The sequence below is a fragment of the Podarcis tiliguerta genome, assembly GCF_965153285.1.
Source record: "Podarcis tiliguerta genome assembly, chromosome: 4".
NCBI classification, from domain to species: Eukaryota; Metazoa; Chordata; class Lepidosauria; order Squamata; family Lacertidae; genus Podarcis; species Podarcis tiliguerta.
This window is the reverse complement of record NC_139537.1, coordinates 70654787-70675040: the sequence shown is the minus strand read 5'-3', so window position 1 is coordinate 70675040 and position 20254 is coordinate 70654787. Positions and strand designations below refer to the sequence as shown.

At 42.9% G+C, this 20254-nt stretch overlaps 2 protein-coding genes across 3 annotated transcripts in view; one reads left to right on the top strand and one right to left on the bottom strand.

The window, feature by feature from the left end:
- GABRA5 (gamma-aminobutyric acid type A receptor subunit alpha5) overlaps positions 1 to 20254 on the top strand; it is a 71129-nt gene that overhangs the window by 33062 nt on the left and 17813 nt on the right. For both annotated transcript variants that reach the window (XM_083437955.1, XM_083437956.1), the window contains exon 6: positions 5319 to 5401. In XM_083437955.1, the coding sequence (XP_083294081.1) occupies positions 5319 to 5401 (83 nt within the window). The remainder of the gene's footprint in view (positions 1 to 5318; positions 5402 to 20254) is intronic.
- GABRB3 (gamma-aminobutyric acid type A receptor subunit beta3) overlaps positions 1 to 20254 on the bottom strand; it is a 187763-nt gene that overhangs the window by 156148 nt on the left and 11361 nt on the right. The window lies entirely within an intron of this gene.

Below are 20254 nucleotides of genomic sequence, written 5' to 3'. Positions count from 1 at the left end.
TCCCAGTGTGGTCTCACCATGAATTTGTATACAGTGGTACCTCTGGTTAAGAACTTAATTTGTTCTGGAGGTCCGTTCTTAACCTGAAACTGTTCTTAACCAGAGGTACCACTTTAGCTAATGGGGCCTGCCGCTGCCGCCATGCGATTTCTGTTCTCATCCTGAAGCAAAGTTCTTAACCCAAGGTACTATTTCTGGGTTAGCGGAGTCTGTAACCTGAAGTGTCTGTAACCTGAAGCATCTGTAACCCGAGGTACCACTGTAACAGCATTTGGATATTGGCCATTTTATTTGTAACCCCTTTCCTAATGATCCCTAACATGGAATTCACATTTTTCACAGCTGCTGCACACTGGGTCGACATCTACAGTGAGCGATCCAGTATGATCTCTACATTTCTTTTCTTTCATTCAATTGTTGTTGTTGTTGTTGTTTAGATAAGGCCTGGAGGGGCCTCTGCTTCCCTTCTGCATTGATTAGGTAAAGCCAGTAATAAAGTTTCTCTGTAACGCCAAGGCTTAAATTACCCACTGTGCTGAAGAAGGCACCTGCCAGCAATAATAAGGACAAGACTTGTGCCCTTCCGCAGCCCTTGCCATTTGAAGTTTTGAAAGCACTTCACACAAAAAACATACAAATAGTAATTAAGCTTCATCACCGCTCTGCAACAGCAAAATAGTAACGATCGGGTTCCCCCCCCCCCCCCAAGCATGGAAATTGGCACAGATTGTGACCGCGAGTAGGAAATGAACAGGGGCTTTCTGAATCACAAATTCACTGGTGGGTGGCAATTGTGTCTGCCCACCAACAGAAGGCATAGATAGAGCTGCAGAGTATGAGAAACAGAAAGCTAGAAGACAGACAGGGTGGGTGGATAAATATAGTCCAGTGGGTGGCAGGCATTTCCTTATAGATGGCCTCTGCAAGGTTTGCACAGCTGAAGTCCCCTAAGGTTTAAGAAGGACTTAACACTGAGAGAGATCAAGCCAGGGGGATTTTTTAAAAAACAAGATTAGAAGAAAGTGAATCACTTCAGGTACACCCAAAATAACTGAACAGTGAACAAAAAGAAAAATAAATGACAATCAGTTTAGCTATATACTAATGGTTCAATCTTTCGTTTGCCTTTTAAAAAAAGTGCATGGTTTTCTCTTTATTTTTATTTATTTTTTAAAAGTTAAATGTTGCTGTTGTTGTTTTTAAAATATCCCAGCCTCATTTGTTTCTGAACTTCATTGTCTACAACTTTGTTGGCTAATTGCCAAATTTTGGGTTTTCTTCTCTTTGACATAGTTGTACGGCAGCCAAATCTTTAGTCACATCTTAAGACTTCTTTGTTGTACTAAATCATTTGCTGTCCTTTGCGTAGATAGATAAGGTGTGATGAAAATCCCTGACCTACAGAAAGGCAGCAAAAATTATGCAACAATCCCTTGCTTGCAGTATGGGGCACTATGGTTTGCATAACTTTCACAAGCTGTGTTAAGTCCTGGGCTCGCTTGCTTCCTCCCTCTAAACTTCTTGCCTGGTTGGGAAGAGGAGTTCAGAAACTTCTGCTTTCTCTTTAGCAACAGACATGTTGCCTGGCCCAACAAACTTTAGATAACATCAAACCATGGTTTCTGAAGCTGGGTTGAAATCAACTGTCGTTTGTGTTAACCATGGTTCACAGTTTTGATGACATGGGAAGCCATGGTAGACTAAAAACAGAAACGAACGCTTCCCAATTTCTTTATGCTGTGCAGAAGGAGGAAATGAGAGGCTTGTTGTAACATGCATGTTTCACTAAACGTGCTTTGCATATATGCAGAAGTGCTCTATCACGCTCCATGCTTGTGCAGAAGCACCGCTATAGTTGCAGACTTTTCAGGGTGCAAAAGGCACCCTGAACAGATCGTGTCCACAACTAGAGGTACCACTGTACAGTTTCTCTAGATTGTGCATAAATGAATAGGAAATAGATGAACGAGGCTTTAATGTATAACCTACTACATACCCTTACAAAAAAAAGGTACCACTAAACTTTGTCATGAAATTCTCCCAAAGGTTAGAAACACCTCATTCACTCACATGCTGTGGGTGTGTAACATCAGCTGAGACTCTGTGAAAAGGATGTGACTGGCACTTCTCCATGGCTGGTTCATATGCATCTCAAGCAATTTAGAAAACATCAAGCAGAAACAAATATCATCCATCACCATATACACAGATGAAAGCTCCCTTGTATAGTGGTTGCACCTTGATACTAAGTCATGATAATGACCGAGTGACATGAAGTTAAGGTGGCAGAAGTCCTATTTAGGTGTTCACAGAACAGGTGAGGGAATAAAGTGTGCAGGGAGTGCATTCACTACTCCATGTCCCCAAAGTCCCTGTTTCTGCTGCCCCTGTCCCCTACTTGAGCTTTGTGCAATGAGGTCAAAGACCCAACAATGGATTCTTTGCATGGTCATCTGAACACGCTGAGAATACTCTACAAGATCACCACACAATCGAGGTTTCTTCAGATCTGACAGCTCACCACAGGAAGGTCAGAGGTGAAGGCACCAGATACAGCTCCTCTACCAGGGATGCCAACTTGAATAAAATATTGGGGGGCAGGTAAGCCCCACCCAACATAATTGATCACAAGACTCGGCACATTTGAATGGCAAGGTCCATCAACTTGGGGCTGGTGGCCCCCTCAAATATTTGATTGGGGGGCGAAGGGACCCTGGCCTGCAGGAGTTGGCTCCTATGTCCTCTAAACTTTACTCTCCTGTGTATTCTTTAAATTCCTATTTAGGGTTGATGGGGAAAGAAGAATGCAGGTTTGTTAGTTGAGTGCTTTGGGAATATGATCATTGAACTCCTTTTTAACACATTCTTGGTTACTCTCTAGGTTATGTTTCTTTTTAACAGAGATATTTTACAGCCGTGCATCTTTTTAAGAGTACTATACACATTTGCAGAAAAGTGATTGGATTAGGGAATATAGAATTCTTCCATGGATTTATTTTTTATTCTTTTTTCTTTTAAAAAAAACAAACAGTTTTCATGCCGCATACAATGTTTTGTGTGAAAGCTCAGGGGACGACTGTTCCTTTCTGCAGATTAATGCTGTTTTACAAGGCTATGCTTTTATAACTTTTCAGAAATAGGCATTTCTGCCAATGGTATATTGATTAGTTGTGAGATAAAGCTACCAGTTCACCTAGAATAGATAATGTACCAGTATGCAGAGTGAGGGGGATGCATTAGGAAGCTGATTTTGGGCTCCATGAAAGAGCAGCAAATGGCTAGTTATCTAATCTATTACCAGTATATTTTTTACTGCCAGGGAGGAGGAGAGGGGCTTGGGTGTGGCCTTGGGTGCTATGTATGTTGACTTGAGGGCTGGGCGATTTGCTGCTATGCCTCAGGAAGCAACATGTCTTGGGCTGTCTCCGAATAGATGGATGGAGGGAATAGAGATGAGGACAACTGTATAGATGAATGGGCTACTGAATAAGAGGGAGGGGAGAGGGTGCAAGGAAATGGTTGTAGAATGGCAAGTGGGCTTCAGAAATGTTATTTCCACCCTTTACAGCAGGCATAGGCAAACTCCGGCCCTCCAGATGTTTCCCATCATCCCTGGCCACTGGTCATGTTAGCTAGGGATGATGGGAATTGTAGTCCCAAACATCTGGACAGCCAGAGTTTGCCTATGCCTGCTTTACAGACTCACAGTCAACTTGAAAACCGATTGATTGTTTTGGAACTACCATGAGATGATGGGACCTAATTAATATAGGCCCCACAAGAATGTGTTCTTTTGATTGTAGTGGATAGCTGTTAACCAGGCCTGGATCAGAAAGTCAATTCTTCAAATAATAGATTTTGGGGGAAATAACCCGAGACTATAGTTCAGATAAGGGACGTGGGTGGCACTGTGGGTAAAACCTCAGTGCCTAGGACTTGCCGATCGCATGGTCGGCGGTTCGAATCCCCGCGGCGGGGTGAGCTCCTGCCGTTCGGTCCCAGCTCCTGCCCACCTAGCAGTTCAAAAGCACCCTTAAGTGCAAGTAGATAAATAGGTACCGCTTTATAGTGGGAAGGTAAACGGCGTTTCCATGTGCGGCTCTGGCTCGCCAGAGCAGCGATGTCACGCTGGCCACGTGACCCGGAAGTGTCTGCAGACAGCGCTGGCTCCCGGCCTCTAGAGTGAGATGAGCGCACAACCCTAGAGTCTGCCAAGACTGGCCCATACGGGCAGGGGTACCTTTACCTTTACCTATAGTTCAGATGCTGTCATTATGGTGCAGTTTAGACCAGCACAGGGAACAACAGAGAGAATAGTTTTAGTGTTACAGTGAGACATTAAACTTGTTGGCTTTTTTGGTTTGCTCCCCATTAGTTAAAGTACCACCAGAGTTTCTGATCAACCAACACTGATTCGGCTTGAAATTTTATTGCAACACCCCACGCGGCACTAGGAAATCCTCCTTAGGGTATATTTCTCTAGTTATCATGGACTTCCACTAGCATGGCTGTCTCTCAGAGTCCCATTACCTGATAGCTTCCCAGCTATGATTTTGAAAGTCTCTTAGCAGCATTTGAATGGCATTCACAATTCCATACCTTCAAGTGTTCATTTGACGTTGTCATTATCAACATTACCTCTACTGTACTTGGAAATGGTGCAGCCACTATAAATATGGAGGGAGTCTTACGGATTAGCAGAACAGCTGCTTTGCCAAAAGAAAAGCCTTTAGCAAAAGTGTTGGGGGGTGGGGGAGAGAATGAGCTATCCACACTTTATTTCCCCAAGTTTTTAAGAAACTGGTTAAAATTTAAGGTGGTAAGGAAACAATTATTGCATCATCAATACATTATGAAAGCTTCTGTATGTGACTTAGAAATCATTTGATTCCCATGAGAAGGTGTGGAAAATATGGCTGTGCTTTCACCAGCTTTCACCACACACAACATTTGTAAGGGGTTCATACAACCCATGTGTCGAAAGAATGATTGGAGGCAGTCAAGGGGCCATGCGGTCTAGTGCTGCCCCATGCCAGCACATCATGCTCCCCTGACTTCTGCACATTGGAACGGTCACCAGATGGAGGTCTCCCCACATACAAATGAACGAATGGACATCGGAGGAGCATGGCAGTGATGGGTGGGACAGCCTACATGGCAGTGAGTGAGGTTGGGTGACATGGCCCTGGCGATCCTCCTGCATGATCTATTAAATGTGCAATGGTCCATGTGGATCCATGTTTATCTGGCATAATTATATTTCTCTGTGAATCAAACCAACAAACTCTTAATTGTCTCTCTTTCTCTCTCTCTGTCAGATTGACCATCTCTGCTGAATGCCCCATGCAGCTGGAAGACTTCCCCATGGATGCACATGCTTGCCCATTAAAATTTGGAAGTTGTAAGTGTTTAATAATAATAATAATTTATACCCCACCCATCTTGGGGCTGCTTCCAGAAAAATATATAAACAGGATAAAATGTCAAACGTTGAAAACTTCCTGATACAGGGCTGTCTTTAGATGTCTTCTAAAAGTTGGGTAGTTCTTTATCTCCTTGACATCTGATAGGAGGTTGTTCCACAAGGAGGGTGCCACTGCCAAGGAGGCCCTCTTCTTGGTTCCCTGTAACTTCATGCAGTGAGGGAACTGCCAGAAGGCCCCTGGAGGTGGACCTCAGGGTCCCTTGAGCGAGATCAAGGGAGCCTATTTTAATGGGGTTTTTGTGCACCATGAGGGTAACTTAGCTAAATGTGAAGGATCTGCCATTGTCTTTGGTTTCCTACATCTGTTCTTTACCATTGTACATTTGATCTAGTCAGTGCTGGGGTTTTTTTTTAAGAAAAAAGGGGGCTAGTACTCACCATGAAGTTATTCCACATTTTAAACACTTTTTTTAAAAAGGTGATGGTACTCTTGAGTACCCCGAGGGGGAAAAAAGCACTGGAACTAGCAAGGACTTTTTTCTGGCTCAGACCAGCTACCATAGTTAACTCCCGATAATCCCCAGAGGCAATCATTCCAATGGCAAACCACATTCGCTTTATAGACAGTGGTACCTCGGGTTAAGTACTTAATTCATTCCGGAAGTCCGTTCTTAACCTGAAACTGTTCTTAACCTGAAGCACCTCTTTAGCTAATGTGGCCTCCTGCTGCCGCTGTGCCACCGGAACCTAATTTCTGTTCTCATCCTGAAGCAAAGTTCTTAACCTGAAGCACTATTTCTGGGTTAGCGGAGTCTGTAACCTGAAGCGTATGTAACCCAAGGCACCACTGTACTGTGATAACTTTGGCATTTGCAATCGGGGGGGGGGGGGGCGAATTTATCTTACCGAAAGTGATCACAGTCAACAGTAGTTGTGCTGTGAGCCACAAGCAAAGTTGGCTGAGGGTCATAGCCACTAAAAGTGAATAAAAATAATTATTTAAAAAATAGCCACCATCATTTGGAAATTTTTGTAGGTGCTATAAAAATAGGTTAATATGCTTGCCTTTGGTAAGTGTGCCACACATTGCCACGATATCTGTGCTTCGGCTTGCGACTCACTGCATGTTACGACTGTGAGAAAGGGGACCTGGGATGCATTTTATTTCGTAAATGAGAGAACAGCCATGTGGCACAGTTATTCATTAGGAGCAGCAAGCAGAGCAGCTAGTCACTGTGCGGCAGGTGCCTGGGGATTTTATATTTATGTGGAAATGATCATTCCATTAAGTCTCAAATTGTGTTAGTATTTACATGTGCACTATTATGGAATGCTCTGTATAGTTTTTCCAGCAGAGACACAAAACATTCAAAGAATTATCTCTGCGGAGAACCATAATGCGCCTTTTCCATCCAATATGGTATGCACAGGTCCAGAAAGAGAGGACTGGGATTAAGGAGAATCTAAGCTGCATTATGTTCCAGAGCACAATATTTTGGGCATATGGTCTATACGTTCTCATTTGACAGCATCCAGAATGATACCACAGACAAATAAAATGAGAGAGAGAGAGAGAGAGAGAGGAGAGACAATGGGAAGAAAATGCATAGCCCTTGAGCAATTCCATAGCAGCAATAGAAGGTGTCATATCTGAAGATTATCCTGACCTGCTCCTCCGCTAGACTTTACACCAACCCTCACTTCCTGCCAGTTGAACAGTAAAACGAGAGGTTTGCTTGCTAAAGCAGGGAGAAAGAACAGTGAGAGAGAGCAAAATGGCCAGATAAGGATAAGAGCAGGAAAAACTAATGCCATAGCACCCCATATTCCCTGGGTCCTGTGCCATGATGCTTCCCAGGTCTTCCCCTTTAGAACTTCACTGCCACCAGGTAAAATACAAGGCTGCTTTTAACTGATCATTATTTGGCAAACTACCCAAGCACATACTGATTTTTGGCCATCACAAAGGGCTGCTTTTGATTATGCTTTCCACATTGCAGTATAAAGGCATGTCCTTCTCATCAATTGCAAATGGCAGCCCCCCATTCAGATTGGCAGCCAACTTGGCAAAGTACTTTGAGGCAACAGCGGCCACTGTCTGCTTGGCGTACTTTATGCAGAAAGGTGGCAGTGTGAACACAATCACAGCCCTTTTACGATACGATAGGATAATCTTTATTGTCATTGTCCCATACAGAACAACGAAATCGAAAAATCGACATAAAACATTCTAAACCCAACAAGCCTGCTATCCCAGCTACCCCAACCTGGTTAGCCCCTTAAAAACTCTGATACCCCATTTTTAAATACAATATACTCCCATAGAGACTCCTTACACTGCGTTTAAAACCAAAATTGCATTTGGATAGAAACTGTTTCTCAGGCGGCTAGTCCTAGTCTTTATAACCCTGTACCTTCTTCCAGAAGGCAGAAGCTGAAAGAGATCATTTCCGGGGTGCGTACTATCCTGTGCTATCTCTGCTGCTTTCTCATGGCACCTGGAAGCATAGATTTGATCCAAGGTAGCAACTGCGGCAAGGGCTCCTTCCTTTAAAAGCTAACTACAGAAAAGTCCACTGCACAAATATCACCTGTTTACGTTTAGATTTCAGCAGGCCACTAAATACTTCTAGAGGGCCCTGGGGCTCAAAAAGCAAGACTTGGGATCTATTGCCTCCCTTCTTCAGCAACCCTCTGTCTTGGTTGCAGGGGTGAAAACTTGAATAAAATATTGTGGGGGCTGGTAAGCCCTGCCCCATATAATCAATCACAAGGTGTGCCGTACGCACATCATTTGAATGGCAATCCCCATCAACTTGAAGGGATGCCCCCTCAAATATCTATTTTTTGGGGGTGAAGGGGCCTCGGCTCCTAGCTTGGCTGCCACAGAGAGAAATCAGAGGAACAGTTCAACGTGTACTTTTACAACAGTGGAGCAGCTGTGCATACACTCCAACACTCCTCAGAGGAAAATAGGAACATTTATCACTTTCCACTAACTGAAAGGACTTTCCACCAACTGAAGGGACGTGGGTGGCGCAGGGACGTGGGTGGCGCTGTGGGTAAAACCTCAGTGCCTAGGACTTGCCGATCGTATGGTCAGCAGTTCGAATCCCCATGGCGGGGTGAGCTCCCGTCTTTCGGTCCCAGCTCCTGCCCACCTAGCAGTTCGAAAGCACCTCTAAGAGCAAGTAGATAAATAGGTACCGCTTTATAGCGGGAAGGTAAACAGCATTTCCGTGTGCTGCGCTGGTCTGGCTCACCAGAGCAGCTTCGTCACGCTGACCACGTGACCCGGAAGTGTCTCCGGACAGTGCTGGCCCCCGGCCTCTTAAGTGAGATGGGCGCACAACCCTAGAGTCGGACACGACTGGCCCGTACGGGCAGGGGTACCTTTACCTTTACCTTTTTACCAACTGAAACCCCCATCCCCTCTCCCCACTTCACCAGTGGGACACAGCACAGCAAGCAGGCCAACTCATCCTCCTCCCCAAACTCGGTGGCAGTGGCCCTAGTGGGGAAATAGGGACATTCCGGGATCAACACAAAAGCTGGGATGGCTTTCATCATTCTGGGGATGTCTCTGGAATATGGGGACACTTGCAGGGTATGGCTATGCTTTTGAAAGCCAGAGGCTCCACTCCAGTGCAGCAGCCTTATTCTTTTGGTAGACTATCTCATACTTGGGGGTCCTCCAGATGTACTATTTATTGAACTTTCATCCTAATGTATTTGGACATAGCATACAGGAAGGTTTGATTATATCCAGCATTTATTGAGCATCTGTTTTGACTTATGTTCAGAGAGCTTATACAGTAGTGGACCTACATCAGACATCTATTCTGATTGGCTTGTGTAGTGTTTATACAGCTTTCGTTAGTCATTCATTCATGCCACACTTTCCAGTGTGTTTCACCATCTCTTTCTTTAACCCCCACAAGTCCTCTTTTTTTAATACATAGTGGGTTTGTTGCACTAGGGAGACACAGCACTTGGAGCCACCTTAATTGCATAAACCTAAATTTCCCAGCATGCACTTGAATCCCTTCCACAAAACACTAACAGTCTGGAGGTGCCCTTGGATAGCCCTGCAGTAAAGAGTTTTAGAAAGCCAATATAAACTCTAAGTGCTGTTTCTTAGAACCTATTCGGATGCAGGATGGTGTTTTGAAAGCATCAAATGGTGTGGGTTAGAGCTCATAAGGAGCTTTCAGTTTGTCAAACAAAATCAAAGGTGACAATAAAATTACTCATGTGCTCAGTGATCCTCCAAATCTGAGCTGCTGATGAATTCAGCCTTAGCTGTATAATTTGTTTCCTTTTCAACCAGTGCAGGCCATCTTTCAAAAAAGAAATTCAAAAAATTCAACACGTCTAGGCTCTGACTGAGCAACTTTGTATGTAGGACTGTTTTCCTTTGGGCGACCTTGGCTCTTAAAAATGCAGGTGACAGAAACTCCCACTGCCTTGCAGATTTCTGGGTTGATCAAATATAAAGTGCAACAGCAGAAATGGGATGTCTGCATGCTAACGTGAAGGGACCGGCAAATGTTTAACCTTTGCTTTGTTAATCAGGCAGCTTGAAAACAAAAACAACCACAGCATGATACACTTGGATTTAATTAGCCAATTCAAGAGTATCATGCTCTCATATAAAATATTTTATCTGAGCTTGCTAAAACAGAGGCTTTCAGGGCCCTTTTTCTCCCCCACCTTCATTTTCTTTACAATGACTTTCCTAGTGAAAGTCTTTTTACCATATGTGTGTGTGCACGCCAGAGGGACATGTTGTAGAAGTCAGGTTTACAGTTAAACAGCAGAGTAGTTTGTGGGGAGATGGAGTCTAGAAAGTCCATTGGCAGGCAAACAGCAGGAGGACAATGCAAGGTAATGGGTTGTATCTATCCCGATTTTACTCGGAGTAGACCTATTGAAATTAAGAACCCTAAATTATTTATATTCATCAGTTTCAATGGGTCTGCTCTGAAGAGGAACAACATTGCATATAACCCAAAGTATGTAAGGAAGACATTGGTGTACAGCATCAGACCAGTGGGTCACCATGAACATAGTATTCTTTAGAAAGTGTACTCTTGATAGCCACAAATGTTGCCTTTCATATTAGAATGTCTGGGGCAGGGATAGGGAAACAAACACTACCACCCGCCTCTTTTGAGGATACCTGTCCCTGAAGTCACACATCTGTCCTAGATAGCAGACAAGCAGTACAAGGACAAGCAGATACTACTAAGTTGATAGAACAGGATGCGGGTGGCACTGTGGTCTAAACCACTGAGCCTCTTGGGCTTGCTGATTAGAAGTCGGTGGTTTGAATCCCCGCGACCAAGTGAGCTCCTGTTTCTCTATCCCAGCTTCTGCCCACCTATCAGTTCAAAAGCATGCCAGTGCAAGGAGATATATTGGTACCACTGTGGCGGGAAGGTAAACAGCATTTCCGTGTGCTCTGGTTTCCGTCACTGTTTCCGTTCTGTTGAGCCAGAAGCGGTTTAGTCATGCTGGCCACATGACCCAGAAAGCTGTCTGTGGACAAACGCCGGCTCCCTCAGCCTGAAGCAAGATGAGCGCCACACTCCATAGTTGCCTTTGACTGGACTTAACCATCCAGGGGTCCTTTACCTTTACTTTTCTTTCTCTTTTCTTTTTTACTAAGTTGATGTTAGCAAGCAAGCAATGCAAAAAGAAAGAAGATGGTATCTCTTCATGGTTCATCTTCATCATCTTTGCACATTGCCTACCAAAGATTTTGAAGACTCATTCCAGATTTAGCTGTCTTCCTATTCATCCCCATGAGGAATTATACGCAACTTGCAAGTTTGTATACTCACTACAGCAGAAGTGGGGAACCTCTGCACCATGGGCCTAATTATGCCCATAAGTCATCCCCATTTGGCCTGCAAGACCCTTTTGGCCCAGCCATACCCACCTGCCCTACACATCCTGTCACATATGACATCAAATGTGGGACCAGCAGCATGGGCCTAAACTGGTGGTCTGATGTCATTGTGATGTCAAGTGACTGACAAGTGGTCAGCCATGCACACCTGTCTAACTTTGTCCACAAGAGTTGGGGTAGATTTAGGGCTGGGCAACATCTGGTTTTCAACATTGTGATAAATCATCTGCTAAACATTGCAATACACCGATGTATCAGGATGTCTGAAGTAAGGATGGAGCTACGTAGAGGCTGGCTTCACATTTGCCCCCACATTGTGATTTTTGCATAGATTGCCAAGTCAAAAATTATGAAACTGATTATCACAACATGGACTTCAAACCGGTTTTGGGCGATCTAGCAATATATTGCCCAGCCCTAATAAGGATCTAGTTTTCTATCCCTGCCATACACCAACAGAAGTTGGGCTGGTCTCCTCTACGTATAATATTTGGCCATACTTTTTTGCCAGTCTGGTGAAATTCCAACAAGATTATCTTTCAGTCTGCTGTAGCAATCTTCAGCTCCTTCACTGGCCCAATAGGTATTCTGCAGTTATTGAGTGAGGCTCTCCAGCAGCTCAATAGAAGCAGGTAAATATGATTATGATTTTGTACAAACAAGATATTTGGAGCAGAAAGAGGTTAATTGACTTTCCTTCAAGGTCATGCCAGCAAAGCAATGTCAGAATGAGAATTTCACTGCAGTTCTTTGGTCTACTGAGCAAATGTCTAATCCAGACAAAGGAGCCCCCCTGCCCAGACAATTGACTTAGCTCCTAAATCACATTTTGCACATAGTGTTAATGATATTGCATTCACCTCACTCAAAGATGAATTTGCTAATGTGTGCCGCTCTTTTGACAGTGTGATAATTCTACACTTGCTGTGGTAAAGTTGTTACTGTAAAGTTTTTCAGTTTTCTATACTCTTGATTGAGTACCGAAAATCTCTAGTAGGGCATTTTTTAAATAAATATTGTGCTATAAAATTCTCATTCGAAAGTGTACATAATCTGGATAAATTTTCTGGATGAAGAAACAATTTTGAAGCAGAAACACATGTTGCTACATCAGCCAGAAGGAATAAGTAGTGTTGAAATCTGGGTTTAAATTGTTTTCTTTAAAAAAGTTTGTAAGCCATCCAGAGGACGTTTTCCTATATGGAAATCTTTCAAATAAATAAATGTTAGATCTGCCATTGCTTATAAAGGCCTTCTAAATCGGACAACAGTATTTTGTGAATCAATTAAAAAATCTGTTGCTTTCTTAGTACACTAATCAGCCTTAAGTGTAGTGATACTAGGTGATTAACCTAACTTTTCAGTTGATATTGACCTACCTACAGGCAGGAGGCTTAGGACAAGGGTGTGTGTGCTAAGTCCTCTATTAGATCAGAGTTTGAAAGGTTAAGTAGGTCTTAATTAAGTTAGTGCACCAACTTTGGGTTGGTGTTCAGCTCAAGAATGAAATTCGCCCTTATATCTTTCTCTCTTTATTTCTAACATAGTTTTTACTCCTTTTCGTCTTTGAACTGTTCAACATGGTTGCCCTGAGAAATATTCAGAAAACATTTGAATTATTACCTTAAAAACCTTTAAAACATAGAGCATGGTGTGGGTCCTCTTTCAATGTTAGAGGGCTCTCTGTTGGAAAAACGCTCTTGGGGAGACGGCGACCCCCAGGACCTCTGAGCGTCTCCTGGTGGGCATGTCTCTGGAATGGCATGTCCCTTCATCTCCAGAGTGCCTTTCTGCAACACTTTTCATACAAAAAAGTGTACACAAGTCTTCTAGCATCATACAGCAAGAAGAAAGAAACATCCGTAGATCTAAACTACATTTTATTTACATTCTATACAGACAATCCATAATCACGTCTCTGTTCTCCAAGCTCTGGCAGAACAACTGTTGCGTCCTGCAAAAGTGAAAGTACAGTACAATAACATGCTCAGACGGAAGAGATAAGACAGTCTTCCGTTCCCACTCTCTTCTCAGACAGCAGGCAAGAATAGGGTTGGGTTTTTGAGGTATCAAGAACCAATTTGAGAATCAGCTCTTGTATACTATGTACTGAAATGTTTTTGAACCACAGCAGCCTAAGAATTCAAAATGTGACTGTATGCTTACGATAGGTTGAGCACATTAACACTGCCATGTCAGCATGGAAATTCTCGCACATCCCTTCATAGCATTTGTTTTGGATATAGAAGTGCAGTTTTACATAAAGGGCAGTATTTCCAACATATTACATCTAAGAACCCATGCCTGCTGTAGCCAGAAAGGAGAACTGGCTGTCCATATATGCACGGAAGTGCCTTCTGCATGCGTGTGGGCCTCTTTGAATCTTGGCCACTGTCTTTCAGTATTCAGTCAGAACATTCTGCCATCCGCCTATGGAATTCATAGGAACCTGGGTATCCTCCATGAACACATTGAGTCTTTTTTTGTTCTCTTCTCAGACATCTCATGTGATTTATACGAATCACACTAGCAGCATTGGCTGCATAAAATTCCCAACGTTCTCAAGTACCACTAAGGGTATAGAATAAACCACAAGCATAAAAAAACAAACATTTTAATCAGGTAAATGATAGGATGTTTTAAGCCTGCATTTTCTTTTAAATCTCATGTCCCAACACCCTGGTACTTTTAAGATGTTTATGTTTTCAGATCATTCCAATCTGATTGCTTTGCTTCTATAAAAACGTTTCCCCCTCATTGAAACTGCATTTTTGCCTTGCAATAGTTTTGCCTTATTTTCTAGACATTTGTAACCTTTCTGAAATATGTGCAGTGCCACCTCTTCCTTGTCCCGGTCTTCTCTTTGATGGTTTTTTGGCTTTGCTGCAGCTCTCCCACCCGGGCTCTTGAACGAGGTCATTTTTACGAATTGGTTCACTATCCTGCTACTGCAACAAATCAATAACCTCAAGTGGGAGAGTCCAGTTCTAGCGTTGTTAATAGCTCTGTGGCTTCCTTGTGGTTGGTGGTTGAGAGTTTGGTGTTTCATTTAGGGGCTAACAAAAGCGAAAAGCCCAATAGTATCTTATTCATGCATCTTGCAGTTATCGAGTGTTGTGGAGCGCAACTCTGTGCTTCGTTTTTTCAAAGTATCTGAGAATAAATCCTGCAGGATCATGACTGGATTATTGCTGTGTATTATTCCTTCAACATTTCTCAAAACTGTACAGATCTTGTCTTTCTTTTTAAAACTGTGGAAGCACATAACAATATTGTTTGTGGGGGGCCTGCTTCACATAGGTAAACTGACAGTGCTCTGTGTACTCTCTTCGTATCTTCTGGGGACAATTCCAGGGAAATTCTGTAATATTATCTCATTCTGCCCCTTCTTTAAACCTGCACACATGTAAATTAACATTTTGTTAAATGTTTTGAACTTCCTCAGGCTTAGACTTAATGCCTTTATTTTCCTGAAGCAGCCTTTTATTTTTTTGTTCTGGCCGCAAACCTAAATCCATGGTTACAGAAGCAGTTTCAGTGGCTCCATCCAGCTTTTCTGCTATTACACTTCCCTTTGCTTTCAGAGCTGCCATTCCTTCCCCCCAGGTTTCCATGATCATGGCTTATAAGGAGATGTGTTGTGCTTCAAACTCCTCCTGGGTATGCCATCCATTCTTTCCTCCCTTTTAAAGCTGCTATTTTAGAAGGGACAGCTGCCATTTTGTATCCTTCTCCAACTATCGTTTGAGCCTCACATGGAGGGAAACCAGCTGTAAAGAACAGTGGGAACAAAAGTGTTGGCAGGGAAGTGTTTGGAAGGAGGCAGATGTTTATTCTTAGAAGAGGGGTGCAGGTAGTGCTGTGGTCTAAAGCACTGAGCCTCTTAGGCTTGCCAATCAGAAGGTTGGTGGTTCAAATCCCCATGACAGGGTGAGCTCCTGTTGCTCTGGCCCAGCTCCTGCCCACCAAGCAGTTCAAAAGCACACCAGTGCAAGTAGATAAATAGGTACCACTGCAGCGGGAAGCTAAATGGTGTTTCCATGCGCTCTGGTTTCCGTCATGGTGTCCCGTTGCACCAGAAGCAGTTTAGTCATGCTAACCACATGACCTGGGAAGCTGTGGACAAATGCTGGCTCCCTCGGCCTGAAAGCGAGATGAGTGCCACAACCCCATAGTCGCCTTTGAGTGGACTTAACCATCCAGGGGTCCTTTACCTTTTTACCTCTACCTTTATTCTTAGAGAACTTTTGGAAGAAGCTTGAACTTTTCCTGATAACTTTTTGAAAATGCTTCAAGAATTGTGTGTGTGCGTGTGTAGAGTTCAACTATCTAGCCAGAAGAAAACAGGATTGTTGGCCTGGATTCTGCATTCCCTGTCCACCAATGCAAGGGGCTGTTGTGCTGGCATAAGGGTGAGATAAAGGTTGTGCAGTACAAAATCCAGTGCAAAAGTTGTGCTAGAAGAAGCTGGTTGTGCAACTGGAAGTGTTGGTGCTACAGCAATTTGTTGTGCAACCAGCTACGAGAACCATGCTGGCTTCTTGCACAAGTCACTCCACCAACACAACTGGTAAACTGCTGAAGAACTTAGTGCAACATTGAATTTCTCCCATTCTTTCCTATAGTTACTATATAAAGCTAAAAAAAACAGACAGAAGAGAAAGTAATTTTTTTAATGGAAATATGAAGAACTTGACAGGAAGAGCTAATAATGGTCATTATAATTTACTTGAAACCCTTTTCCAGACTGAACTGCAAATTCAATGTATTTTTCAAAAAGTTTTTTCTTAAGCATTTTCACAATGTTTTTCATATATGTGTAGATTTGACCTAAGACTAGTTAGAGGGAATGTTATATTTCTGGGCTGAAAGCCACAAATAAAATGCAGCAAGGAAGAAGCGGGAAGGACTTTCAAAGGGCATAAGGAACAATTACTGTTTTTCTTGTTGTTATATTTATTTCCTGTCTTTTATCCAAAAAGCTCAAGGTTGCTTCTATGGTTCTCCCCTTCCCTATTGGATCCTTGCAACAACTCTGTGAGGTAAATTAGGCTGAGAAATGGTGACTGGCCCAAGGTTCCCCTATGATATCATCAGTTAGATTCAGAACAAAATGACAAGAGCCCTCTTTTGGCATAAATATGTGGAGGACAAAAACTGGGGCAGGGGCACTTCCCCCCACCTCCCCACATGTACTGAGCATACACCCTCCTGCTTTAGTCTTCCAGCACTGAGAGGGAAGGTCAGAAAAGGGCTTGTGAGCATATTTAGCTGAACATATGTAAAAGCTTTCTTGGAATCAGGAAGCCTGATAGTGGCTGGGTTCCCAGTCATGAGGAAACTTCTGAGTGTATCCAGCCAAATGTGCTTAGAAGTTCCCTTCAAACCATCATGTGAAGCTGGCATAGCTGTTGGGGCAAGGCCTGCCTCTGTCCAAGGACCTTCTTCTACAATTTTTGCCTCTGCATCTTCAGACTGAACTCTTGAAGAGGACTTTTCTGTTTGTGTTGTTAGCGGATATCAGGTACCTGCTTGTTCTTGTACCTGTATTCTCTGAAATTCTAAACAATGAATCTGTTTTATCGTATTATCTCCCATCCTGTCTCTGTGGCTCCTCTCATCTGCTTGTTTGCTTGACTGAATAGCCGCAGATTCAAAAAATATACTTCTTTAATCTCATGCCAATGAAAAGCCAACAGAAATGTTTGTATTGGGTTCCAGTTTGAAGGCGCTCACATTGATGGCAGACTTCCCCTTTAATCAAAAGCCCATCATCTTAGTTGAGAGATGACTATTAGAGTTACAGCAATGACAGAAATTTCCGAGAAACAGACCTGTATGCCTTTGCTTTAGTAGGAGACACAATAGAAGACATGGCTTTATGTGCTGTTAGTATAAACTTGCAATTACACTTACTGAAGAAAAGAAGCAATACAGGGCACAGAAAGCTGTAAGCTGTTGTCAGGCTTCTGAAAACAAGTGCTGAGACAGGTCTAAAGCTTCCATCTGGAAGCCAGGCCTACATAAAGCACGCTATAATGATCCACTCCCAAAATGTGGAACACATAAACGTCTTGCCCACCCAAGCAAGAAACTGTCACAAAGCTCTCTTGTAAAGCTTTGTTTCCACGAGAATACATGATAGGCCTTGAGGGAAACGTCCTTGGACAGGAGTTTTGTCTCCTGCTTATGAATCTTTCTCGCAAAACCCTCATGGATATTTCATTCCACGTGAATATCTCCATGGGTGAAATAAAAAATGCACTGAAATTAGGATTTGAAATGCAAGTCTTTATTGTTGATGCTGCCGTAAGGATAGTAATGGGACATGTATTCAAATCATTGGTTTGGCCATAGTTCTGCGTGCCCAGGAGGGCCTGGCAGGGGGTGGGAAGAATCTGAAGCAGCTCCAAAGAAGTTAACGACAACATTCAGCAAGCCTTTTGCCTTCTTTTCTTTAATGTCTTATATGCAACTCTCCTAGGAAACTACCCTATCAAAACAAGGTTCTGTAGCTTGCATGCTTTGGTGTTAAAATGTGCACATCTATGTCACTTTGATTATATTCTATATCTCTGATTTGTATCTCATGTAGTCTTGCTTGCATGCTAAGAAATAACTGAAAACGGTGAGGGCTGTTTTAACGGAAAAATTATTTGTATCCTTTGCAGAATGATGTGTTTAGGACCACGGTAAACTCTTTTTAAAGAATACATAGTGTTGGTATTGTTCAGTAGTTGCTGTAATAAGGCTTGTTCAGCTTATTTACATGTATCTAGCAGAGAGCTTATTCGAACCGAATCATTTGCAAGATCAGAACTAGATTCGTCATATTTCACAAGAGAAAATTTGGACAAAAAGTCATAAAGCTTTTTTTTTACCAAAGTTGTTGAACTTTTCATAGAAAATTTGCCAAAAAATTCAACACTTCCAAAATGGGCTGCCATATGCCCGACTTTTCCCAGACATTTAAACTGAATTCTGAAAATTCCGCCCAGGTGCTATTTTTGTAGAATCCCAGCAATGTCTGGAAAATTCCAGATGTATGGCAGCCCTAGTGGATCTGTTGCAGCAAAGACAAAAAGTGTCTTGTGTCAGCTTAAAAACTATCTGTGTTATTAAGGCATAAAAGTCTGCGATCATCAGATGCATGAAGTGTTAATTCTGAGTTAAAGAGATAGGTGTGGCTTTGGAGTGACAGCTAACAGTGAGGTCAGAGGGATGCAGGAAGTAAAATGACGGTGATTATTACATAACTAACAGTGGGAAAAACTGCAAATCAAAACTTGAATATTTGACTTTGCGTATGTATATTGTTCTCAATTTAAAGTACAGTACACTGTATTGTTTTATACCAATTCCCATCTTTCACTCCTCTTAAAAAAGTATCATTTTGTTACATTGAAAATATTTCCATTATTAACGACAAAGTGTTTGGAATTTGCAAACTCCAAACATTACATTAACCCTCTGTCTGAAAAGCATTTTATAGTATCATGCATTCCAAGTCCTCCATGCTGAGATAACAGTGACCCCAGCATTTTGCCTGCAGACTCGAAACGATTTCCTTCTACTACTGCAGTATATGTTAAGAAGCTGTTGCTGCTGCATTACTGATTACTTAGCAGTCATCCACATTCTATAATGAGTAGCTTTTACTTCCACCCAGACGAGAATTTAGGCCATTAAAAACCTTGTCTTCTTGAATGCCTTAGTGCCTCTTTGGTATTGTGCAGGACCATAGTCAGAGAGAAGAAAGCTACTGACCCTCGGCCTTGGGGCAGAGATAAAGCTTTTAAATCAAATTAAGTAAGCTCTCAAGATGTGTTAGCGTGACAAGGCACAGCATCTGCCACTTCCAAAGCCCACAACGTTGAGCATCCTGCTGTGGAATTTCAGGAGTAGGGGCAGAAGTCAAACACTCTTGCAAGAACAACAGAACTGCTGTCAACTCTACCCAGAACATCTTTAGCATGGTTGATAAGAGATGTGCCATTTTTTGGCCACAAACATACAATGGGGAATGTGAGGCAATTGGGTCTGTAGAATGCTTCCCTCAAGCAGTACCTTTTCCCTCTGCTTTTCTGAGGTGCGCATTCATTGGTTTCCATTTCTGGTTTCTGCTTAGTGCTTTCCCCTTTCCTCTGGGGTCTCTTCTTCCCTGAGTGATCCTAGACAATCAGGGATCACACAGGGAATGTGATGGCATCATAACAACATTCAGATCTGGCTATGTGTTCACAACACTATGGACAATTGAAGCTGGCACTTTGCCCCTGGTATGAATCAGTGTGGGGAGGAAACGCACATATGCCAAGGGAGCTATGCTGCATTGGCAAGACAGAGAGCATGGGCCTTGACAACAGAAATGCACTTTGCAGATGTTTTCAGTCACTGTTGAGGGACCTGAATGATTGGGTAAAGGGGGAGGCACTTTTTCCATTGGATGAAAAAATAATGATGTGTCTCTCCCCTCCCAGTTTCAGCTCAGCTTTTAGGTACAACCGCTGCAGGTAAACCAGTGTTTCCCACAACAACAACAATATAAAGTATGCATTGCATACACACCTGTGTAGTGGGAACTTGACCTGAACTGGGTACACATACATGGGTGTTCAAAGATGCAGGTACATTGTTCACACTTGATGTATTTGATATGAGGAACACTGTTGCGCTAGCAGTGTGAAAGCTGCAGTAGCATAAACTGTGCTGCCCTTGAAAGAAACAGGGGGAGATGTGCCCATTGGGACTGCTAGGATAACAAACAAACAAACAAACAAAAAGTAAGTGGAGCCAGAGCCAATGATAGGCAGAAGCATCTCCCGAGTACAGTGGTGTTGTTGTTGTTGTTTAGTCGTTCAGTCGTGTCTGACTCTTCGTGACCCCATGGACCAGAGCACGCCAGGCACTCCTGT